This window comes from Castor canadensis, chromosome 17, assembly GCF_047511655.1.
Source record: "Castor canadensis chromosome 17, mCasCan1.hap1v2, whole genome shotgun sequence".
Lineage (NCBI taxonomy): Eukaryota > Metazoa > Chordata > Mammalia > Rodentia > Castoridae > Castor > Castor canadensis.
Window position 1 is genome coordinate 49,091,735 of NC_133402.1, and position 24,789 is coordinate 49,116,523.

The window sequence follows — 24,789 nt, forward strand, 5'->3', positions numbered from 1 at the left end:
GTGTTAGATTAGTAAGGCACACAGCACATTTGCTTGTTCTATGGAGAATATCCACAGGCCATTGGATTTCCATCAGTAAGTACAGGCTATAAGGATGGTGAGCTGTGACGGGATGAGAGTTGCCACATACGCTCTGCAGAGAGGTACCCTGGGAGGGGATTGGGGTATAGTTCAAGCAGTAAGAGTACCTAGCAGGCACAAAGCCCTGAGTTCAAACCCCAGTACCGCCAAGAAAAAACAAAAAAGGAAAGAAAAGAGAAAAAAAGACACACTTGGGAGGTCCCTGTCAGGCTTTGCCTGTGCCTTGGAGGAATGTGGGTTTGTCTCAAGAGGGTACATGACTAGTCCTCTGTTCTGTGCAGACTTCTGCTGGATGTGTCTAGGAGATTGGAAGACACATGGCAGCGAGTACTACGAGTGCAGTCGGTACAAAGAGAATCCTGACATTGTCAACCAAAGCCAGCAAGCCCAGGCCAGAGAGGCCCTCAAGAAGTACTTGTTCTATTTTGAGAGGGTAGGTGTCCTCTCCTGTACCTGCCCCTCCGGTGCAGTGTTCTTACAGTTGGCCTGCTTCAGTGGTTGCCAGAGCCAACCTGTGAACATGAAGGTTAGTGAATGGAGCTCCTGCCTCTATACATGGGGCTTTCAGGCTATGTAGGGCGTTCTTAGCCATCTCCAGGACCTGGTACTGTCCTTGATTAAATGATAGATCAAAGAACAGTAAAGGACCATCAGTCTTTTCCATAAGTCAGGGGAGTCTGTGACCATGTCCTGCCAACCAAGGTGTTTTTTCTGAACTCTGCTGCAGATCTTCCTCCTTCTCTTCTTTACAGTGGGAAAACCACAACAAAAGCTTGCAGCTAGAGGCACAGACATACCAACGGATTCATGAGAAGATTCAGGAAAGGGTCATGAACAATCTGGGAACTTGGATTGACTGGCAGTACCTACAAAATGCTGCCAAGCTCTTGGCCAAGGTATCTTCCACCTCACTCTTCAGACCCCACTCCCAAGCTTGCCCTGTCAGGTGCAGACCTCTAGGGTGAGAGGCCCCACCTCTGAAGGGTGGGAAGGGATTTGGCACCCTGCACAGCCATGCTTCTGTTGGTGGGTCTACATTTTACTGTGTTGGCTTACCGAGAATCCAGCTGTATGCTAGATGTCCAGGTGATTTCTAAGAAGAATGTTTCACTACCTCTGACTATAGGGAAAACTATAGCCTTTTTTTCATTTATTCCATCTCTGGATCACTCAAAGGAAAATAAGAGATTGTCTTTGGACAAGTATTGGAACAGATATGTAGACTCTGATGTCCAACTAAAGATGGAAGTCATGAGGCAGCTGCTGGTAGTAAATCAGTTTGAAAAGAGCAATTGTGTGTTCCGTGACCATAAAAATATTTTAGATTTCCCCATGTTTTCCTTTAGTCCATCCTTTCTTTAGAGCTAGATTAATTTGCATGGTGCAGTAAGAATTATAATAACTACCTGAGATGCTGGTCAGTTAGAAACACAGACATATGCCTTTCTTCTATTTGCAGTGTCGATACACCCTGCAATATACCTACCCATATGCATATTACATGGAGTCTGGGCCTAGGAAGAAGCTGGTAAGTCAAAGGAGTCCTCCACTCTGTCCTGTAGCATTAGAGGTACCCTTGTTTACCAGCATTTTTCAGGAGAGCAGGGACCTAACCATGGTCATTGGGAGGGCAAAATCAAAACAAAACTGTCTTACTGGTAAAATTTACATTTCTATTCTTCATCTTCAGTGTAGGTCTCAGGTGCTATCATTCTGTATAGTAGTAAAGCAGATACAATGATGAACAATGATATTTAAAGGATGATTGGCTGAAAAGTTCTGTGGCCACTTGATAGGCCAGTGGTCATTCTTTGGAAGGGTATTCAGCATGTACATCCCTAAATTATAGTTGACTTTTTTTAGATCTTTGTTGAATTCTTTTTCTTAGGTACTGGTTGTTTTCCACTGATTATAAAGTAATTCACATTTATTGTTTAAATGTTAGAAAACAGAAAAGTGTTTGCATCATAATCCTGCCAGAAAAAAATGACCACTATTAGCATTTTCCAGCCTTTGTGTGTGTGTTTGGGGTTTGAACTCTGGGCTTTGTGCTTGGAAAGCAGATGCTTTAGTGCTCAAGCCACACCTCCAGTCCATTTTTGCTCAGTTATTTTGGAGATGGGGTCTCACAAATGATTTACCCTTGAACAATGATCCTCCCAATCTTAGCCTCTTAAATTGCTAGGATTATAGGTGTGAGCCACCAGTGCCTAGCCAGCCTTTTATAATTAATATCATAGGTTGTAGCTCAGTGATAGAGCACTTACCTAGCATATATGATTATAAGCCCTGTATTCCATCACACACACAGGCATGGTAGCCAACCTGTAATCTCAGTTCTCAGAAGACAGAGAGTAAGAGGATCACAAGTTCCAGGCCAGCCTGGGCTACATATAGCAAGATATTTATCTCAAAAAAACACAAATATGTATGTGTATATATGTATAATGCACATGTTGTAACAGTTTATTAGTAGTATTACAGCTGTCACCTTCAACCAGACTGGTAAATTCTATTTTTCATATTTGTTTGTCTGTTTGTTTATTTACTTACTTATGGCACTACTGGGTTTGAACTTGGTGCCCTGTGCATGTCTAGCAAACTGCCACTTGAGCCACACCTCTAGCCCTTATATGCTTTTAGGTTATTTTTTTTTTATAGGGTCTCATGTTTTTACCTGGGGCCTGTCTGGACCATGATCCACCTTCCTACAACCTCCTGTGTAGCTGGGACCAGAGGCATGTACCACCACGTCTGGCTTACTTGTGGAAATAGGGGTATCATGAACTTTTTGCACAGGCTGGCTTCCAATCTCAGTCCTTCTGATCTCTGCCTCGCATGTATGAAATTATAGATGTGAGCCACTGTACCTGGCTTTATGTTCTTTTTTACAATGGCTGCATAAATAGTTCATTACATGATTGAAGCATCATTTGTGACATTTATTTTTTGTTTCTCACTGTTATAAGATATTGAGGAATATATTTGTTCATAATGTTTTATCTCAGATATAATTACTACGTCAAATGGTTTGATTTCTAAGACTCTGGATTTGCAGAAAGGCTGAAAAAAATGAAAAATGGTGTTGAGTGAATACATTATCTGGGAATATCCATTTTTACTTGTTTTTGTAACATCTATTTCTATGTTGGGAGTTCTCTTCAGTGGCTTTAAATTCTTCCCCTTCCTTTGGCTGTAAAGGGAGAATTTGACCTTGCCATTTGGCCATACTCTTTGGGTAGCCTTTTGTTTGGGTGTTGTTTTCTAGCACTGTGAACAAGGAGTAACTTGTGCTCCGAGGACAGTATCGGGATTGTCAGTAGCTCATGCGAGCCTGAGGTGCTGCATATGCCCCTCCATCTGCAGGCCCTGCTCAGCTATAGCCCCTTCTCCTTTTGACCCTTCTGCTCTGCCCATACAGTTTGAATACCAGCAGGCTCAGTTGGAGGCTGAGATCGAAAACCTCTCATGGAAAGTGGAACGTGCAGACAGCTATGACAGAGGGGTAAGTGCCTGCTGTCCTCTTGCAGGTAACAGAAGATTGGTATGGTAATAGGTGACAGGGTGTTGGTGTGTATGTGGAAGCTGATGTTGAGAATGGTGGGAAGGGCATTGTTTTTGATTCCTTGGAGTCCCTGTCCTGGTGGATGTGACAGAGTTACTACCTATTGCTAGCATTGGCCCATACAAACACCCATTTTGCTTCTTTTGTGCAGGACTTAGAGAACCAGATGCACATAGCGGAGCAGCGGAGGAGAACCTTGCTGAAGGATTTCCATGACACCTAAGTTGGGATATGGACATGCCGGGGTGAGGAAGATGGAGCTGCGAGGTCTCCCGGCTGCCATACTGCATGCTGCAGGCTCTGCCTTTCACAACCCCAGGCAACAGCCAGGGCCCCATTCCTGAGAGACACTGGCAACACACTTCTTAGTTGATTTGTTTTCTTCTCATCTTTTTGCTTTTTGTTTCTACCAGGGTAGGGGCCATATTAAATTGGCCTCTTTTCAGGTCTTTTAAATTCCCCTGGATGGTGGTTGGGAGGGAGGGAACGTTTGTTTCTGAATGGCTATTAATAGTATTAGATCATTACAACTTATGTAATTTTCAAAGGTTGTACAATTGTACAAAAAAAAAAGGCAAACCATAGGATAACACAGAGCCCTTTTTAAAAATAAATTGGTATTGGAGTGTTTTACCCTCTAGCTATTTTACTTAGAATGTAACATATGCTGCTCACCCACCCTGCCTCAGAATGTCTGTACTGCAAGGGGCCTACCTAGGGTGGCCTCTGCTTTCCAGCTTCATGTGTTGGCCAAAGCTGGAGTTCTAAGGAAAGAATATGACTAGCATGGTGGGAACTGAGTGGTCTGTGTAAAAGGCATGAAGCACAGGGAGTCACGTTGTGCCTCCTGCCTTACTTGGGCAGTAAGGAGACAGTTCAGAACAGGGTGGTCTTCTGTGGGCTCATCTTTATTCTTGAAGGTGAGGTTTACCTGAGTCTGATAGACTGAGGCCGGATCTCACAGGAGAGCATAGGTGGGCTTGTGACCCTCCAGACTGGGGTGGGTGGAGACACTGGTTCTGCAAGGTGCTTCCTCTTGTCTTGTAAAGATAGAGACCCACACTTTTAAGGGAATTGTTTCCCAAAATAAATTGCTTTACCTTGGTCCCTCCATTTGTGCCAGTATTCAAGTTGTATAACTCTGACCAGGGGCACAAGTGGCCATATATGACACTGTCTTGCATTCTTCTTGGAAACATAAAGGTCAGAGTTCAGCATGGCTCTCACAAGGACATTGGCCTTCCTGGCTCAAGGGCTAGGTTTTCACAAGTTGTTTTGCTGTTACTTGGAGTGTGACCAGCAGCTACTCTGGGGCTGGGTGTGTTCCACTTTGCCTGGTTCCACCTCTAGAGTCTGGGAGTCTAAGGCCAAGAGGATTTTGGTCTGTGGTCCCAGTTCCTGTACTAGAAGGAGCTGGCTAGAGGAAAGGACTATTTCTTGCATTCTCAAGTGCAAGAGAACAAGCAGCTTGCCTGGTGTCCTTCCTGTCTTGAACCTGGTCCTGTGGGCCTTTGAAAAGTTAGATCTGTGATCTCTGGGGTTTCTGTGGCTTTGTTTAGTGCCTCCCCTCTGAGACTGACAGAGCAGTCTATACTTGACAGGGCCTCCTTGACCTCCTAGGAGAGCCTATAGGGAAATCTGTGAATAGTATAGTGGAGATTCTTTGATATTCATACATTTTCACCTCCAGTCAGCAATTACCTAGGTATCATGTAAACTGTAAAATTAAAGTCATTCTTGAAGACAGAAGACAACTGTGACTCTTGGGGTACATGGCTGGCTGCACGTTCCTTTCTCCTCCTCAGGTTTTGTTTCTTCATTGCATCTCTAGCAAGGGAGAGACTATGGGGCAGATTGTGAAAAAAAAACAAGTTAGAAGGGTAGTGAATGAGTCCAGAATGGGACAATTGGGAGCTAATTGTGAACAAGGAGAGGGCCTGCTGCAGGGTCCCCGGGTAGGGTTTGAGTGCTTTCTTGGCACATGGAATATCCTGGCATCCAGAGCCTTTACCTCTCCATGAAGTTCTTTCTGTAGCATCACCATAACACAGGACCATAGTTGCAGCTCTGAATCCTGAGACACCCTTGGCATTTTCTGGATTACATGGCTGCCATGTCCTGTACTTACATCCAGTTGTGATCTTGACCATTGTTGCTGCAGGAGGTTCTGTGTCCAGACCATAGCCTGTAGCACTTCACCTGTGCTTCCTTTTGTGCCCCCAGTGGCCGTCCTTTGTTAACATTGCCAGAAAATGGGAAGGTCAGGCAAACTTTTTTGCCCTGCAAAGGGTAGAAGAAAGACACACTGGTTTAATGAATTTACTAGATCTCTGTTTTTCTTCAAAGAAAAGTTAATTAAGGCAATGTCATCTGCTCAAAGTTGAGTGGTTTATTCAAAATAAACTTAAGTTTCTGATTATAAAAATGTGTGTAGAGTCTTTCTTCAGAGGGTCCAGGTAGCCTCCAGAGCTGCATCATGGTCTGGCCAGTGAACACCAGATGAGGATCTTCCTCCAGGGAGCTATGAAGCCCTCCTTACCCCCCACCCCACTGAGTTCTACCTTCTTTCCTAGCTGTTTGTGGAGGGGATACCTGTAAGTGGTCCCTGCAGAGGGTAGTAGAATATCCTGGGAAGTTTTAACTCTCCTCTCCTTGGGTGCAGGCTAAATCATTCTCTACCACAAACAGACAGGATTGTGTGGGATATTGTAGTGAAATGAATATGAATGGCCCAGCTCACCCTCCCCCCATTCAGAAGACCTCTGGGTCCTTCCAAAACAGACATGGGAACATAATGGCAGGGGGCATTGTGGCTTTATATTACAGGATTTCTCAGAGTTACAAAGAGACAACTCAGGACAGACGTGTGTAGTCTAATCCCAAAGGTGAGAGACTGGAAAACAGAATTTGGGTTCTGATTAGACTGTCAGGAGTGTCAAGCAACTTCAGTGGTAGGAAGCTTTGGGGGTAAGGTAAAGACCCAGAGCTGCAGGCATCGTGCACAGGGCAACTGAGGCTGGCAGAGACCTCAACGCAGTAGCTTCAGCACCTCAGGGATGCCAGTTCTTTTGCTTGGCATCTGGGTATACAGAGCATGCAAAAGATACATGAGATCTACCTTGAAGTCCGTGAGGCATACACAGAATTGGTTACTCATGAATGTTTTTACTGCACAGCAAGGCAAGAGACTGAACTATCCAAGCATAGGACCATCCCTACAGATCAGTGGGCAAACATGGTACTGTGGCCTTTGTGGTGATACTCAAAGGAGACAAGAGGAGACAGCATATTCTAGCATGTCTAGAGAAGGATTTCCCATATAGCCCCCAGGGGTTCATGCAACAAGTTCCACTTTGCACACAGGGTATAGCTATGGATCAACAAGCCAGACTGGTGCCTGTCTCCACAAGATAAGTCCACACTAATGCTGGCTGAGGAAATATTAGTCTACAATACATAGATGCAATTAAGTAATAAAGTTAGAAAATAAAAGCTGGGTATGGTGGCATATGTCTATAGTCCCAGCTACTCAGGAGGCTGAGGTGGATAGATCTCTTGAACACAGGAATTTGAGGCCAGCCTAGACAACAGCAAGAATCCCATCTCTGAGCACTCTGGGTCATACCTGTAATCCTAACTACTAGGGAGGTGAAGAAATGGGGAGGGGGTGGGGGCAGGGGGGAGAAGTGACCCAAGCCTTGTATGCACATAGGAATAATAAAACAATAAAAAAAAGAAAAAAGAAATGGGGAATGTGGTTCAAGGCCAGCCCAGGAAAACAGCAAGACACATCTCAACCAATTGCTGAGCATGGTGATACCTGTCATCCCAGCTACACAGGAAGCATAAATAGGATTGCAGTCCGGGCTGTCCCAGGTATAAACAAACACAAGGCCCTATTTAAAAAACAACAAAGCTGGGCATTGGTAGCTCACACTTGTAATCCTAGCTACCCAGGAGGCCAAGATCAGGAGAATTGTTATTCAAATCCAGCCCAGGCAAATGGTTTGTGAAACCCTATCTTGAAAAAACCCATCACAAAAGGGGGTAGGGGCTGGTGGAGTGGCTCAAGGTGTAGGCCTCCTGAGTTCAAACCCCAGTACCACAAAAAAAAAAAAAGGGCCGGGGTTGTGGCTCAAGTGGTACCCTGGTACCACGAAAAGAAAAAAAATGCTCCAGGCATTGGTGGTACACACCTGTAATTCTAGCACTTAGGCTGAGGCAGGAGGATTTTGAGCTTGAAGCTAGTCAGGGCTACATAACAAGACCCTGTCTCAAAAAAAAAAAAAAAAAAAAAAATGTTCCAGGCCCCCACTACTAGTAAATGACAAAGCAATAAAAAATGTTTCCTTCTAGAAACTTAAAAAGTTCAGTTTTTGTAATGTAGATTAGAGAACACAGCTCTGACCAAGGCTCAGATTTGATATTGTGTTTGTCAACCATTGAGACGGTTGCCCTGCTATCAAAAGGGACAGAGCTTTTGATGGGTTGAGATTTTGACTTATTAATGAGGTATGGTGCCAAACATTTGTAATCCCAGCTACTTGTGAGGAAGAGGCAGGAAGATTGAGAGTTCAAGGCCAGCCCAGAGAATGATGGTGTCAAGACTCAAAAAAATTTAACAAAAATTCTGGGGCACAGCTCAAGTGGTAGTAGTGCTTGCCTAGCATGTGCAAGGCCCTGGGTTCAATCCCTAGAACCACAAGGGAAAAAAAAAAAATCTGGTTGTGAAATTCTTACAACCAGCAGCATGTAGACCAGCAAAGGCGGTGATACAGTACACCTGCAGCCTGCTTGTTTGTTTTTTTTTTTCTGCACTGGGGTTTGAGCCACTCCACCAGCCCTTTTTTTGTGATGTGTTTTTAAAAGATAGGATCTCGAACTATTTGCCTGGAGCTGGCTTTGAACCATGAGTCTCTTGATCTCTCTCTGCCTTCTGAGTAGCTGGGAGTATAGTTGTGAGCCTCTGGCACCTGAACCTGGCTTGCCTTCTACCGTCCAGTAGTTAGCTAGCAGAGAAGCCCCTGTGCACAGCAGCAGGCATAATTTGAATGGATACAGGTAAAAAATAGAATAGGGAAAACAGGTTAAGGAAAGACGATTTTATGGTGATCTAACTGTAGTTTTTAAAGGGCTAGAGAGAAACAGTATATTCTTTGATATTTGAAAATCATGAAATCCTTGGTAAACTGCCAGGTGGCACGCACCTGTAACTCCAGCATGCAGGAGGATCATGAGTTAAAGGCCAGCTCACTCTATGTAATGAGACCCTTTGCCTCTGTCTCTGTGCAGGGAGGTCAGGGCTGCCTGGCAACCCCAGAGCTGTTCCCACTCCTGTCTGGAGCAAGGTGCTGGTAGTGGTGTTTTGTTTGATCAAGCCACAACAGCTATCATTGCTACCTATTCTCTTCTGTTTCAGAAAAATCCATAACCTCTCCTTTTATGGAGCAGAGAGATTAACAAAGTGGTCCCTGAGGGTGGCTAGATTTGTAGATGCACCCATGCATTTGGGGGTGCTGATGAAACCTGCCATTGTAATATATCAGGAAAGAGATGGACCTGCCCTGAGAACCAGAAAATGCAGCCTTAATAAGTGTTGCTTTTGTTGCACACATGTGTGTGTTCAGGGGTCAACTTTTGCCCTGGGTGTGTACCTCTCCTAGAAGAGCAGAAAGTACAAATATGCCTTGGCATTTGGCCGCTGGTATGTCCTCCCAGCCCATTTTTGGTGAAAATCTGAGTTTAATTTTCCTCTGAAGTGATGGTGTCACGATTTAAAGGAGCCCCCTTCCTCCCTCTTCCTGTGTGCTAGCTTCGAGGCAGTAAGATTTTTCAATACACTGAATACCTGCTGCATTCCTGCCGGTCACTGTTGGGAAGCTGACCTTATCGCTGACTATCCCAGGCTCTGTCCCACCGTCTATACAACCCAGCACATCAGGCAGCCTCTTCCTAGGGCCTGGCTCATGTGACTCTCCCCGGGAGGTGCTGTCAAAGCTAACGGACCTCCAAGCACGCCCACGATAAGGTGGTGGGGACCCGCTCCATCACGTGCGCAGTCCTGGGCCTCCGCAGTATTGAGTCATCTGGCGCTGCCTCCTCCTGGCTGCCACTCCCTATCCCCATTTCTGGGAGCCAGAAAATACAGACTAGGCTCTTCTGGGAGGCGGGAAGGGGGCGTCTTAACCAGGCAACGGAGAAGCTACTAGTGGGGTCTGCCTTTAACGGTGCTGCTCTTGTCAGCCTCTACGTTTGAGGGGATGGACTTCTCTTCTGGGGAGAGTACAGCTCTGCCTGACGAAAACCCAGCTCGGGAAGAGAAACCCCAGTGTGGCTCGAGGTCCAAGGCACAGAGGGCCGAGCTCAGTGCGAGCCAGAGCGGTTCCCGGCAGGCGCAGCATCCCCAGGCACCGTCTCCTAGTGACCGCAGTGCGCGCGGGCTCGGCAGCCCTTGCCCGGCGACTGCGCATAGCGAGCACCCCCGCAGCCCCTCCCCTGGGCGCGCGCGCGACCTGGGCGCCATGGCGGCGGCGGTGACAACAGGCCAGCGGCCTGAGGTCACGGCGGTGGATGAGGCCGGGAGTCCGCAGTGGGCGCCACCTGAGCACCTCGGGGCTGGGGCAGCGACCGGGCTAGGCGATGGCGAAGACGCCCCGGTGAGGCCTCTGTGCAAGCCGCGGGGCATCTGCTCACGCGCCTACTTCTTGGTGCTGATGGTGTTCGTGCACCTGTACCTGGGCAACGTGCTGGCGCTGCTGCTCTTCGTGCACTATAGCAACGGCGACGAAAGCTCCGACCCCGGGCCCCAGCCCCGCGCCCAAAGCCCCCGGCCCGCGCCAACCTTAGATCCCCTCACCCGGCTGGAGGGCATCAAGGTGAGGACATCCCCTCCTCGTGCTCCGCCGCAATCCAGACCCTGCATGGCCAAACCAGAGAAGTTTCCTCAGCCCTGTGCCCACGCACTGACCCTCCGCGCCACTCTGTGTCAGTCCCGCTCCCATTCACTTGCTTGCTGTTGCACCCTTGGCACTCTTTCCTTCTTGAACAGTGTCGCCTGGCACCCCAGCTGCCCGCTGTGCTCCTTTCCCTTAGGTGGGGTATGAACGTAAGGTCCAGCTGGTCACTGACAGGGACCACTTCATCAGAACCCTCAGCCTCAAGCCATTGCTCTTTGGTAAGTCTGCAGGGCAGCCCTGGGAAAGACCAGGGGCAATGGGGTGGCTTTGAGACTCCTTTTGACCACGTGCTTTCTATTTTGAAAATGGCTGCTTCAAAGTAGCCCTTTCTTTTTTTTTCTTCCAGAGCATTACCAAAGTGAAGTAGGGCTCCCTTCTCCCTAATAGGGAAAAAGGTGACCTTTTCACACTCGACTTGAAACTCACACTCGACTTGAAACTCGACTTATCACTAGGTTGGGCAATGTGACCCTGAAACTACTATCCAAAAGTTGCATTGAAATTGTTTTTGGACATTCTGTGATGCCACTAATTCTGTCACCTTCTAGAATAGGAAGGGGGTGACACCTGATAACCAGGTGTCAGCTGATCTCAGGGTCTCTGGGGGAAATCACACTCCCAAAGTGGACCCCGAAGTCTGGTGAGAAACAGGCTATCCAAATGTGGATAAACTTGTGCCCTCCAGCCTACCCTACCAGGCTACCAGCACTATGGGGTTCTTCTTAGGATTCTTCTTTCACTCATTGTGGACAGAACCACATCATAACTAATGTTTTCTGATAGGCTTCATGTGATTTCATTTCATTTTTAACAACGACCCTGTAAAGGGAATGTAGCTCCCACCCTCAGGCCAGTGGGGAAAGTGAGACATAAGCAGCCTGCACCTGTACATGAAAGCCATGGTGCTAACCATGAAGACCGTCAAAGACTACAAGTAGCAACAAGATGGTGAGGGTCCAGACACAGGAACCTTGCCCAGGGTAAATTTGTGCCAGCCTAGTTCTGGGTACCTGGCCTCAGTGGGACATTAGTAGATCCAGGGCAGCCTCTGAGTCTGGGTACCTGGCTCTGAGGCCAAAGCAGAACATTTGAGTGCATGCCATCACCCCTGAGGACAGAGGACCCTGGCTGGGGATTGTGGATAGACCTGTAAGAATGTTGAGTGCATGCTGTTTGTGGGGAGGTAGGTTATGTCTGTCAGTCCTATTGTGAGAAAGTCTGTAAAGGGTGGTGGTGGTTATTATACTGTTACTGTTGAATAACATTGAAACCTGTATCAGGCACTATTTTAGGTACTGGGAACACAGCCTTGTTCAAAACAACACCAAAGCTGACAAAGGAATGAAGAGGACACAGATAAATAATTACCTAGTCTCACACACAAAAAAAATTAACTATAAATGGTGCATTGTGTCAGGTGGTGATACAAAATTGCAGACAAGTAAGCCAGAATTTTACCTCGGATGAAACTCTTAATAGGGTAACCAGGTTGGGCTTCCTTGAGAAAAACATTTGAGTGAAGACCTGCAGGATGTATGGGTTCAGGCCAGATGGCTGTCAGGGAAGGGTGATCTGGGCAAAGACAGCAATTCTCACCTTATTATTGTGACACCTCTGTGAACAGACATGTTAAGATGTTTTCTCTTACAAGCCTTCCTGGACCTGTATCTAATTCAAATTCATGTCAGGTTAGGTGAGCCACAAGGGCAAAGTCTTCCTGATGTGCAGATTGTCCTATAAAACAGAAAATGCGAAACCCAGATCTGAAGTCCCCAAGAGTAAATTACAAGAAGCAGAAGAGCCGGGTGCTAGTGGCGCATGCCTATTACCCTATCTTCTGGGGAGGCATAGATCAGGAGAATCAAGGTTCAATGCCAGTCCAGGCAAATAAGTTTGTGAGACCCCCCCCTCCGCCATCTCCAAAATAACCATAAGTAAAAATGGAATGGAGGTGTGATGGCTCGAGCAATGAACATTCGCAAACATTAAGTCCTGAGTTCAAGCCCCAGTCCCACCAAAAAAAAAGAAGAGATTTAACAACAGCTAAACTGGTTCTGGTTAGGCCATCAGATGAATTTTTACAGAAAATTTCGAATGGGCATAATTAATAGATTTGAGCTGGGCATCAGTGGCTCACACCTGTAATACTAGCTATTAAGGAAGCAGAGATCAGAAGGATCGTGGTTCAAAGCCAGCCTGGGCAAATGGTTCACAGGACCCTATCTCAAAAACATCCAGCACAAAAACAGGACTGGCTGAGTAGCTCAAGTGGTAGAGCACCTGCCTAGCAAGTGTGAGTTCAAGCCCCAGGATTGCCACCCCACCCCAAAAAAAAGAGAGATTTGGCAGCTGTGACATGTATTTCTTGTTTCAGTTCCTCATCTCCTCTAAAGTACTTAGAGCTGGTCAGTTAACCTGAAAGCACTTGAACTTGCTGTTTGGCGAATGAGGTGGGGCAAAAGTGAGAGATCAGGGATTATTAGAAGCCCAGTTGTGAAAGAGGGAAACCAAATGGAGAGTGTCCAAAGCCAGGGAATTCCAGAATGCTGGAATCCAAAGAAGGATGCTTCATCCCAAGAAGTAGCAGTTTCTGCCTATTTTCTGTACTTGCCTGTTCATCGTCCATTGGTCTGCTGTCCGTGATTGTCCTAAAGAGGCAGGCAGAGCTGAGGAGGATGAAACTACTATAGGCTCTGCCCTGCTGCTTTTAGCTCCAAACCTGTGAGCTGCCAGCCTGAGAGACCCAAGATGTGAGCACTTCAAGGGTGAGTGCTCAAGATGTGAGCTGAGGCAAGGGGACTGAACTTTTGCCTTAACTTACCCTATCTTAACTTGATTATAATGGTTAAGACCCTATTTATAGCCAGGCACAGTGGTTCATGTCTATAATCCCAGCAATTGGGAGGCTGAGGCCTCCCAATTGGGATGATCCCAAGTTCTAGGCCAGTCTGACTACATAGCAAGACTCAAAAAAAAAAAAACCCTATTTCTTTTTTTTTTTTTTTGCAGTACTGAATTTTGAACTCAGAGCCTATATCTCGAGCCACTCCAGAAGCCCTATTTTTGTGATGGATTTTTTTCAAGATATGGTCTCATGAACTATTTGCCCTGGCTGACTTTGAACCACGATCCTCCTGATCTCTGCCTCCTGAGTCTAGGATTACAGGCGTGAACCACTAGTGTCCTGCCTTCTTTTTCTTTTTAATCTTTTCTCTTTTTTTGGTGGGGGGGGGCGGTGCTAGAAATTGACCCAAGGGCCCTGCACATTTTAGGCAAGTGCTGTACCACTGAGCTACACCCCTAGCCCCCTAGACCTTCCATTTCACTTCTAGGTCTCATATGGTGCCTCAAAGCCCTCACATCTCTTAAATCTCATCTCCTGTCACTTACCCTCACTTCCTGCTGATTCTCAGACACCAAGCTCTTGTTACTGCCTCAGGGCCTTTGTATGTGCTTCCCTCATTAGAAAGCTCAGATCTTGCCCTTCTCACAGATGGTGCCTTTAGCTCCATCAGGCATCTACTCAGACATCCCATCCTCAGAAACTTCTCTTGTCCTCAAACCAGTCTTGAGAGGTTTCCTTATACCCTGTTAAATAAACCTACTTAGTGTTCTTCCCAATGATCAGCACTGCTGGAAACTATTTTCTATACTTATTTGTGCCTCTGTCCACAAAGGTGAGATGCATTTGCAGGAAGCTTGGTTTGTTCTGGTTGTGTGTCCAGTAGCAGAGTTGTGTCTCTGCTGATCATTGCTGGCTGGAGGGGTCATCTGGCTGCTGTCATCCCAGACCAACACCTATCTGCTTGCTTACTGGCCACCACCACCACCCTCCTGACTTAGTACCCTTCAAGGACAGCCAGGGGCCACCTTCAGTGAGCCAGCACAAGTTTTAAATAATTTGATTTTTTTGGCAGTACTGAGGTTTGAACTCAGGGCTTCATGCTTGCTAAACAGGCGTTCTACTGCTTCAGCCACTTCTCCAATCTCCGTTAATCCATTTTTCTTAACTACTTTAGGTTAATAAGTAATGGCCTCTAGTAAACAAAACTATTTTAAAATCATGACTGCTTTATCATAGGATTTCCAAATGTATTCTTTGTCAGCTTAAGAAAATAATTAGGCAGCTGTGTCCGATCACTATGCCCATGACAAACACTGGAGGCCCAGAAATAGGGAAGAATTTTAGTGTGCAAATTAGTGACATTTCCTGCATGGTTTGCCCCCTCCCCTGCCAAAGACTGCTGCTGTTTCATGGGCAGCACTTGGCAAAGTCATGGAATCAACAAGGTCAAGCAGGTATAGTTGGTTCTGACTGGGGCTGGACAAGTAGCATACTACCCACAGCAAGCAGTGCCTGATACCGTGTGCCTGCCCTTTAGGGTGCTGGGTCATGTGGTCAGTAGCAGGGCAGTAGCTCAGCTGCCATCCCAGATCTGGGAAGGACAGAAAGATAGTAGTAGTCTGTCCTGCCCAACACACATAGCTGCCAGGAGCCTAACCTGCTTTGCCTGCACTCTTGGCAGGGGAGAACATTAGGCTCAGGAAGCAGTCTCACCCTTCTTGATCCTTGGGCCTTGCTGGTCTCTGGTCTGCAAATCTTCTGGCAGGGAGGCCACAGAAAGAGGGTCTGTGTGTGTCTTAAGAGGGCATGCACAATTTATGTGGCACTATAGAGGTTGTGGCTAAAAGTCCCAGGCTCCTGAGTTCCAGTCCCCTCAAAAAAAAAAAAAAATTCTCAGGCTCTCATAGGGTTAGCCCCTTATTCTTAGTACTTGTGATACTGCCACCTGCACAAGGCCAGCTGCAGATTTTGGTGGCCTCAGCTCCAGGTACAAGCTGTGTTTACCAATAGGCAGCCACCCTGCATCTTCAATGCTAAGTCCCTACATGCCTTCCCCACAGGAGGTTGTATACATGGGATATCCAGCTGCAGCTAGCGTTGCAGGTTGGGCACCACCTCTGTGGAGAGCAGTGATCAGGTCTTCAACTCTTCTAGTCTTGAGTCCAGGTCACAGTCCCAGGGGCCAGAAGATGTCCTGCTGTGCCTGGAGAGTCTGACCTTCACTGCTGAATGGAGTCAGAGGAGCCAGGTGACAAACTAGTCATATAAGCATGCCCTACTCATCCTCTCCACCTGGCTAACTAAAAACCCTCTTGTCTGATGCTCTGACCTGAGAATCAGGCTGCTAGGGATGCCTCTCTCCTTAGCAGAATTTATGACATGGTTCTATTGTTTTAGCAACATCCCATTCTTATTAAAGGAATTCATTATTTAGCCTTAATTGGGCATAGATAGCATCAGGGGTTTCCATCTTACATTTGTCTTAAGCACTGAGCCAGGACTTGGGACAGAGGCACTTAAAAGGGGTATGTTAAGCATGCTATAGCCGGTGGCTCACACCTGTAATCCTAGCTACTCAGGAGGCAGAGACTGGGAGGATTGCATTCAAAGCCAGCCCAGGCAAGTAGTTCATGAAACCCTATCTCAAAAAAAAAAAAACCAGCACAAAACAGGGCTGGCAGAATGGCTCAAGTGGTAGAGCACCTGCCTAGCAAGCATGAGTCCCTGAGTTCAAGCCCCAGTACCGCAAAAAAAAAAAAAAGGGAGTGCTATACACTAAGGGCTCACCAAGGTCTCTGGTGCCATGTTGTGTCCAGGACCACCTCTGATTAGTTTGCAGTCTCTGCTGCTGGCACACAGCATTGGGAGGAAAGGATCGAGTAAGGATGCAGGTTCTGTGCCTTCAATGGTTTTTTTTTTTTTTGGAGACAGTTTACCTGATCCCCTCTGAGAATATTTGAAAGGGGTAGGGTATACCCGTGGGGCCAAGTACAGTGAGACCTGCCAGTTGTGCCAAGAATCGCATGGGTGATCCAGATGGGACCCTTTGGCCACTGCTGCAAGGCAGAGACCATGGCCCATAGGGAAATACCCACAGTGCAAAATAGCTGGCCAGGGGTAGCTGTAGCAGGCCATTATGAGCGCACAGCTGGCCTGTACTGCCTCACTAGGCTTCAGCAGGGGTGAATGACCCTGAAGAGTGGGGGACGTAGTGGGGGTGATAATCTGGAGCCTTTCCTAGCACTGCTTTGTGGCACGGAATGCTCTGTGGTTGCTGGGCAACAACACTCTGGTCACCTAGCAACAGCCTGCAGCCTGGCTTCCAGGCTTAGGCCACATTTTATACCTCAGTCCCTCCTCCCCCTTTATCTCTCCACTCCTCTCCATAACCCAGGCTTCTTTCCAGCTTTCCAGTGCACCTCCCCCACCAGCTCCCTGGCCATCTAGTGTTTAGAGAGGGTTGTGGGAGGGCCCTGTACTCTGGGTCTTCACTTTTTCTCAAAGGGAAAAAACAGAGTCATTCCTCTCGTCCTGAAAGGCCTTCAGGGTATTGCAGTCTCTGGCCAGGAATGGGGCTGGCATAGAGTGCAGAGGCCTGGTCCTTGAGTTCTGAAAGAACCCATTCTTGCTGCTACTGACAGTCACCAGAGCCTCTAGGAAGGACTTGCTCTGTGCTGAGAAGGAACTGAGGGATGTGTTCACAGGGTAGGTTAGGCTGGAGAGGAGGATTCAGCCTTGTGACTTCTGAGCTCTCGGAGAACAGGCCACTAGGTGGGCCTTAGATCCGTATCTTCCTATCATCAATTGGGCAGAGAGACCTTCCACACCTCTCTGGTAAAGGGCTCTTGGTCCTCAGCCTGAAGTGACCTGCTTCTTGACCTATCTTGATATTCAAGAGACACTGATGGTTTGTGGTAACAGACTAAAGGCCCAAACCTACATGCTCACATGTAGATTGTTGCCTACCGATTGTCACCTCTTGTCCCATGAACATTTGCTTACCTCTGCCAGGAACACTAACAAAACAACCCTTCTGCCCTTGTCAGCACCCAGCACTGACAGGTACTCAGAGGATTACTAAAGAGTTGAGCTGCTAGAGCGGGCCCTGGCTGGGGACATCCCCTCCCTCCCCTACCCCCAGCTCCTCAATCTGTCAAAGCACACAGGAGCAAAGAGGAAGCAGAGAAGAGGCGAGCATCGTGGTGACACTCCCAGGCAAGTAGGGGCAACCAGCTGACTAACTGGATGACCTGTGTGGTGGTCCAGCAAGTTGGGCAGCCACATCTCTGTTTAGGCAATGTTGTGGCACAGTGCCATAGCTTGGGGAATGGGCATGCATCATGTGGGACCTGAGGGAGCCCCTGCCGTGCCATCACTCCACACCACCACCAGCAGCCACAGCATTCTTTACATCACCTGCTTATTCTTCCCAGGCCTTAATGAGCTGGTCTTTATAGGGCTGTACCGAGGAACAAATAGAGGAGGTGGTGTTTGCAAAGCTCCCAGGTGCCTGTGCCCACCTGGTCAGGCCCCAACATGCTGACTGGGCTGTTTGGTTTTGATTAGCACATGGTGGGGAGGTATAGATGCTGATGGTATTTCCACTGGGCCTGTGAATTTTTGGCACCTAAAACTGAAGAAACCTGGGCCTGTTTTCCTTTTCTGGCTTTTCTTTTAAGTTGTATGTGTTAAGCAATCATGAGGTGACTCTAGACTAGCAATTTTCTCTAACCCATTGTCCAGCAGTGCTGTCTCCCAGTTGTTGGCTTACACCCTTTCTGGATTTGATGGGTTTCAGGGTTCTGCAGGTCAGAAGTGGGGACCTAGGTCCTGTCCTCAGTGTGATTAAATCTGGGTTCATCTTACTTACCCCTGGAAGCTTGATCTAGTCACGAGCATGGATTCCAGGTACAACAGCCTGGATGACCTTGGGCAAATCACTGATCTCTCTGTTCTTGGGGTTTCTCATGGATTTAGAAAGGCAAGTTAATGGGGGCCTGGTCTAGAAAGAGTGTAGGGATTAAGGAGTTAATGCATATGAAGTGCTTAGGACAGTGCCTTGGGCAGAATCTGTGCTACCCAAGTGTGATCTGCTGTGATCACTATTTAAAACATGCCCCATCCTGGCTCTGAGGAGCCATTTTCCTTCCTTTTGGCAGTGACTACAACTTCATGCTGGGAGTATAACTGAAGGAAGTGGCAAACTACTCTGCAGGTGGCAATGTGGCCCTTCCTCTGTGTGCCTCTTGTTCCCCAAGGAAGTCCTCTTCTTAGGAACAAGGGAAGGAAGCAGGGCCCAGGCTTCTGCCATGAAAGTACCTTGGGCAACTAAGATATGGAGTCCCCAAATGTAAGACTCAGAGCCCAGCTCCACCAAGTCACCTACCAGCTAGGGCTGGTATGTGGGCATCCAGCCGCTGAGGCCAAGCCCCAAGCTTGACTGATCTTTTCTCAGGGACTTAGCAGCATAGAGAAGGTACTGAGTAACCCCTACTGACATCTCAGCCCTGGCAACTCAGCCTTGGTGAGATGACCAACACCTAATTACTTATGCAAGAGAATGGAGGGTGAGGCCTTTGGATTGGTTTATAGCATCTGGGTATCTTGTGCTTTGTTTAGTTTTATTGGAATAATGGTGAAAGAAAAAAAAATGAAAGCAAGGGTTAGCCACCATCTCCCTACTCTAAAAATATATGTCCAGTAAGGAGATGGTCAGACTTCTGCCCTTCAGGTCTACTCTCTGGCCTCAGTCCCATCCCAAGGAGGGTCATCCCATATCCAGCTTAGCTCCAGCTTGCTCCCAGGTCCCCCATGAAAAATGTGTGCTGTCATCAACAAGAAGGTCCACATTCCAATACTTACAGGTCAACATAGAGTCCAGAGCAGATTTAAATCTGTGTGTAAAGTCCTTCATACCTGTGGCTGCCGGGGGGGCAGGAAGCACCCCAGAAATCCTTCAGGGAGGGGGGGCACTTGGTGCACAGTGCTCCTGCTCAGTGCTTGGTCTCACCCACCCCCTTTTCTGGCAGAAATCCCTGGCTTCCTGAGTGATGAGGAGTGTCGGCTCATCATCCACCTGGCACAGATGAAGGGCTTACAGCGCAGCCAGATCCTGCCCACCGAAGAGTATGAGGAAGCAATGGGCACTATGCAGGTCAGCCAGCTGGACCTCTTCCGGCTACTGGACCAGAACCACGATGGTCGCCTGCAGCTCCGAGAGGTTGGGAGCCTGAGGCTTGAGTAGGCCCAGGGAAGGAGTAGCCCTGCCACTTATCTAGTTCAACCCTGTCCCCTATAGTCAGATGCCATTCCGGCCCATTTCTGTCTGGAAAACCCCTTCCTGCCTTAGAAATCCCAGAGGATGGCAGAATAATACACCTGGGGGTGGCACTTACCACCAGTTTTTGAGTGGCATACTTTCCATACTCTGGATTCCTTGCTTCCATGTTTGGGGCCTCACAGAACTCATGGTGGACAGGGTGGCAGCTCTGAGATTTATAGAAGCCCACATCTCTCTCTCTCTATGCCCCTTAAACCTGGACTTCTGAGAGAAGTCTGGTGGGGTTGGGGTCCATTGCCCACACAGAGCACCTCACTGAGCCTGGTCTTCCTGAGAGTCTGGATGTCATGTTCTGGCCAGGTCTCCTCCTGGTGTCTATTCCCTCTTTATAATCAGGCCTTAGCCCTCCCCCACCTTCGCCTGGGGTATCTGAGTGTGACACAGGCCTACCCTTCACTCTGCCTCCAGCTAGCCACCAGTGCTCCCCTGAAGTGCTGGAACTGAGAATGTCCCTCAGCCCTCTTGACTCCCTTCCTGGCTCTGCCACAGATGCCTCTGGACCTCTCTGTTGACCTTCATTTCAGCCCAGGGGCCTTGGAGTCTGCCCTGTGCCCACGCCCATGTCCTATCCTGGAACCCTTAGCTCTACAATAAGGACTGTGCCATCTGTGCTCTGATGGCTCTTTACCACTGAGGTCACCCCACTGAAGGACCTTCTTGTGCTTTAGGTCCTGGCCCAGACTCGCCTGGGGAATGGACGGTGGATGACTCCAGAGAACATTCAGGAGATGTACTCTGCGATCAAGGCAGACCCCGATGGTGATGGTGAGCTTCTACCCCTTTACAGTTCTGTCCCTGTGATCTACCTCCTACTTCCAGGTGTACCACCTGGAAAACTTGCACCCTTTCCCCACAGCAGGCAGCCACTATGCTCAACTTCCATAGTGGCCAGAGATGAGGAGGTGAGGAGCCAGCTTTGCCCTTCACCCCTGAGAGGTAGGCAGGCAGCCAGATCCCTTGGTGACAGTTTAGAAGGAAATTCCTGGAGACCCTGTGACCTCATCAGAGTCTTGTGAACCCAGAGTGAAGAATGACTGTAGGGCTGTCATACTACCCCTCACCATAGAGCTGATATCAGGCTTATAGCCCTTGAAAGTCCCCCACCTTCAAAGGAGTCTGGGCCAAAGGGTATAAGGTGCTCCATGCCAGAATAACATGGAGCAAAGACACCAGCTACTCTTCCAGAACCTCAAAAGGGTGGAGCCCCTGCTTTGTGGTTTGGGCAGTAGCAGGGAAGAATGTTCTCTTGTGGGCAGTGGCCTGAATTTCTTTGCTAAGGTGGTCTAGTAACCAATCAGGGAGGTCTGGTAAAGTGGGTTCCACCTAAGATGGGACCTGAACTCATGAGGAACCTCTGGGGACTGGCCCTGCTTTCACCCTACCGTGTAGAAAGCCCTAGAGAAGACCCAGCACTGGCTGTTCTCTTTCCTTACTCTCTATAGATTCTGGAGTGTAGTCACCATACTTTTTTCTTTTTGGTGGTACTAGGGTTTGTACTGAGGGCTTCTCGCTTGCTAGGCAAGTGCTCCACCACTTGAGCCACACCTCCAATCCCTTATCACCACACTCTTCTATATCACCAGGTTGGAGAGCGTGGAGTGTACCTTGGTACAGGGCCCTGGCCATAATGGCTCAAGCTTCCTTTGGAGACCTTTCTCTGGTACTCTAATAGGGTTGGGCTTCTTCCTTTTGGGGACCAAATCAAGGCATAAACAGAAAACAAACTTCTCTGGGTCTTCCCTTAGGGCCCGATGTGACAGAAACCAGGTTCATCTGACCCAAGAGTCCAGGTGGGGACAAGTGCACATGGCCCCCCAGTGCCTGAGGCCAGGGGCTGCTGCTGCCTTTGGGGTAGGTAGGGAGGTACTGCCTGGCACTGTGGTCTCCCCACATGGGCCTGGCAGGTACTGATGGCGCATGATCCATGCAGGAGTGCTGAGTCTGCAGGAGTTTTCCAACATGGACCTTCGAGACTTCCACAAGTATATGAGAAGTCATAAGGCCGAGTCCAGTGAGCTGGTACGGAACAGCCACCACACATGGCTCTACCAGGGTGAGGGTGCCCACCACGTCATGCGTTCGATCCGCCAGAGGTGAGCACCTGAGGTTGTACCCCTGGGGCCGGGCCTTCACAGAAGTTCTTGGCTGGGGCTGAAAGAACAGAATTGATTAGCCAATTTGGGGTTAAGTTTCACTTGTTAGGCTAGGATTTGAACCCACTGAAAGACAGGTAATTAAGAAAGGCAAATTAGCCTTGGTTGTGCAAACAATATACAATTGGAATTAAAAAGAAATCATTTGTTTGCTGCTAATTGGAGAAATGAGCCCTTATAGCTGCTCACAGGACCCCCTGCTGTTCAGTCAACAGGGGTTTTAAATAAGCAATCTTTTTTTCTTCACTTCTCCCCATCCTTCCAATTTAGCAGAAATCTCATTTTTCCTACCCATTGAGTGTCTCTGTGTCTGGCATCCAGGGCTCATCATGTCCTGCTCTTACAGGGTCAGTCTAAGATGGCTTATGGGATTTCCAAGAGAAGTGGTCAGGGGTGGAGCTTGTGGCAGACCCAGGATCCACCTTGGTCAGCTACTTTAGGCTCCCACCTTCCATGGGACTGCCCAGCTGAATGCCTGCTGCCCACCAGGGTACTGCGCCTCACTCGCCTGTCACCGGAGATTGTGGAGCTCAGTGAACCACTGCAGGTTGTGCGATATGGTGAAGGAGGCCACTACCATGCCCATGTGGACAGCGGGCCTGTGTACCCAGAGACCATCTGCTCCCATACCAAGCTGGTAGCCAGTGAGGCTGTACCTTTTGAGACCTCCTGTCGGCAAGTACCTCTTACCTGGGGCTGGCTTCACTTCTCAGACCAGGCATCCCCCTGTCACAAGTACAGCCTGGCCCTGGGGGAAGGCCCCTTGGCATGGGGCCAGGAGCACACTGGGCCATCCTAGTCAATGATATCCCTTCCTTTCTCTCAAGTCTCTCCCTTACTATTTACCAAGTGGCAGGAAAAGGGTGGCTACTGGCCTCAAGTCAACATAGACAAAGGTACTCACAGACACTGTAACTTGTCCCCAGAGCTCTGAAGCAAGGGACAAGGTTGGACTCACAGCTCTTTCTGACTCCCCCCTCCCAGGTGTTGATCTTGATTCTACTACTGGTTGTCTCAGTCTCACTTTGTAAAGCTGTACCCTCTCCTCTTCGTGTAGCTACTCTGGTTCGGTCCCTTCCAGTTCCCCAGGAGCCCTTCTGCATGATCTTCCTGCTTGTACACACTTACCTTTCCTAGGCAGGTCCTTAGTCAGGGCTATGTGATTTAGCTAAGTGGACCTGTGATTTTGGCCAAAAAAGTATTGGCATGCCAGTAAGAGACTGGATCTGTCAGAAAAAGGAGGAGCTAGGGACATTTTGGTACTGGCCTACCCTGTTGTCAACTATCCCAACCTGTCCCTGTGGCCCTGGAAACCTGGGCATTTTATCTTGCCCACAAGTAAGCCCCTGGGAACATCCACAGTTGGGGACCTGCTCAGCAGCCCCCCTGCCTTACAGCTACATGACAGTGCTGTTTTATTTGAACAACGTCACCGGTGGGGGCGAGACTGTCTTCCCTGTAGCAGACAACAGAACCTACGATGAAATGGTAAGGGCCAACGGGCTATTACTCTTGTGGGCTGGCAGGGCCTTGGGCAAGTGTACTACACACCCCTCCAGACCTGGGATGAGAGCCCAGGTGGTCCCCTGGGCACATTTGCCTGTTTTCCTTCTGGCCACCTTTGACTTCCTGGCCACACACTGGGGGGTGGGGAGCAACCTGAGAACTCCATCACCTGCTGCCCACAGAGTCTGATTCAGGATGACATTGATCTCCGTGACACTCGGAGGCACTGTGACAAGGGGAATCTTCGTGTCAAGCCCAGGCAAGGAACAGCAGTCTTCTGGTACAACTACCTGCCTGATGGGCAAGGTGAGAGCCTATGGCCAGGCCAGGATGTCCCTGAAAGTAGCTTCTCCTTACCCATGCCCTGTCTGCCATCTTGGAGGGCTGTTTCTGGCTGCCCTCCAGATGGTTTTCGACCTCCCAAACATCTTTTAGTGACTTCATCAGGCCATCCCAATACCTGTGCAGTCTCTTGGGTTATCTCCACCCCTGTCATTCTAATGCCTGCTCTGCCTTCCTGCTGTCTGAGAGATTGGGGACACATGTCTCTTATCAACTCAGGCTGGGAAGAGCTGTAGAGAGGCTCAGTAGCAAGAAAGCTGGTTTCAGAGTGCCAGGGGTGTTGATCATAAATTTCTGGAGATGCTGAGCCCTCAAGAAAGCCTTGAAGATGGGTGTTTGCTACCCAAAGTATATGCATGGTGCATGGCTGGGCCTACCCTTGCCATACCCTTGGTCTAAGGATACACTCAGGCCAACCCAGCCTAGAGACCCTCCCAAGCCGTCCTTTGCTCCTACCAATCTCTTCTCCTAGGTTGGGTGGGCGATGTGGATGACTACTCGTTGCACGGGGGCTGCCTGGTCACACGCGGCACCAAATGGATTGCCAACAACTGGATCAATGTGGACCCCAGCAGGGCACGGCAAGCCCTGTTCCAGCAGGAGATGGCGCGCCTGGCCCGCGAAGGTGGTGCCGACTCGCAGCCAGAGTGGGCCCTGGACCGGGCCTACCGTGATGCGCGCGTGGAGCTTTGAGGGGAGGGTCAGTTGTGGACCACCCTCAATCCAAGATCTAGGGCCCAGCTGGTTCTCTGTCCTACTGCAGACTAAAGTTCTGGCTGATGTCTTTCTCCACTCCTGCCTCCAGCCGCGATTATGCGAAGTTCCTATATTCATGTTATTTATTGTGTACAGACCCCAATGCTGCTCTGTCAAATAAAATTAACAGGGCTTCAACCCACTACACCTACAACTACCGCCTCGGCTGTGGGGAGGACTCCCTGCAGGCTTCCTGCAGCCCGCAGCGCGCCACAGGTGTCACGTGATGGGGAGGAGGGGGGTTG

At 48.7% G+C, this 24,789-nt stretch overlaps 2 protein-coding genes across 16 annotated transcripts in view; both read left to right on the forward strand.

Moving 5' to 3' along the window:
• The window catches only part of Arih2 (ariadne RBR E3 ubiquitin protein ligase 2), a 48,584-nt gene extending 44,305 nt beyond the window's left edge, over positions 1-4,279 (forward strand). For 9 of the 14 annotated variants that reach the window (XM_074059428.1, XM_074059430.1, XM_074059427.1 and 6 more), the window contains 6 exons: positions 363-607; positions 834-977; positions 1,541-1,609; positions 2,743-2,819; positions 3,503-3,586; positions 3,798-4,279. In XM_074059428.1, the coding sequence (XP_073915529.1) occupies positions 363-607; positions 834-977; positions 1,541-1,609; positions 2,743-2,819; positions 3,503-3,586; positions 3,798-3,804 (626 nt within the window). In that variant the 3' untranslated portion in view covers positions 3,805-4,279. The remainder of the gene's footprint in view (positions 1-362; positions 608-833; positions 978-1,540; positions 1,610-2,742; positions 2,820-3,502; positions 3,587-3,797) is intronic. The other 5 variants (XM_074059434.1, XM_074059436.1, XM_074059435.1 and 2 more) reach the window with 3 other exon arrangements.
• Positions 4,280-9,777: 5,498 nt separating this feature from the next.
• P4htm (prolyl 4-hydroxylase, transmembrane) lies at positions 9,778-24,686 on the forward strand. 2 transcript variants are annotated; one of them, XM_020172295.2, is made up of 9 exons: positions 9,786-10,521; positions 10,739-10,820; positions 19,477-19,667; positions 20,456-20,552; positions 21,718-21,880; positions 22,430-22,615; positions 23,338-23,428; positions 23,629-23,752; positions 24,261-24,686. In XM_020172295.2, exons 1-9 carry the CDS (start codon positions 9,907-9,909, stop codon positions 24,479-24,481), a joined length of 1,770 nt encoding a protein of 589 aa, XP_020027884.2. In that variant the 5' UTR covers positions 9,786-9,906; the 3' UTR covers positions 24,482-24,686. The 2 variants fall into 2 exon arrangements, 1 of the variants encoding a protein (XP_020027884.2); XR_012443062.1 differs by lacking the exons at positions 22,430-22,615; positions 23,338-23,428; positions 23,629-23,752; positions 24,261-24,686 and adding an exon at positions 21,533-21,638 and having other exon boundaries at positions 9,778-10,521; positions 21,718-21,855.
• Positions 24,687-24,789: the final 103 nt, after the last annotated feature.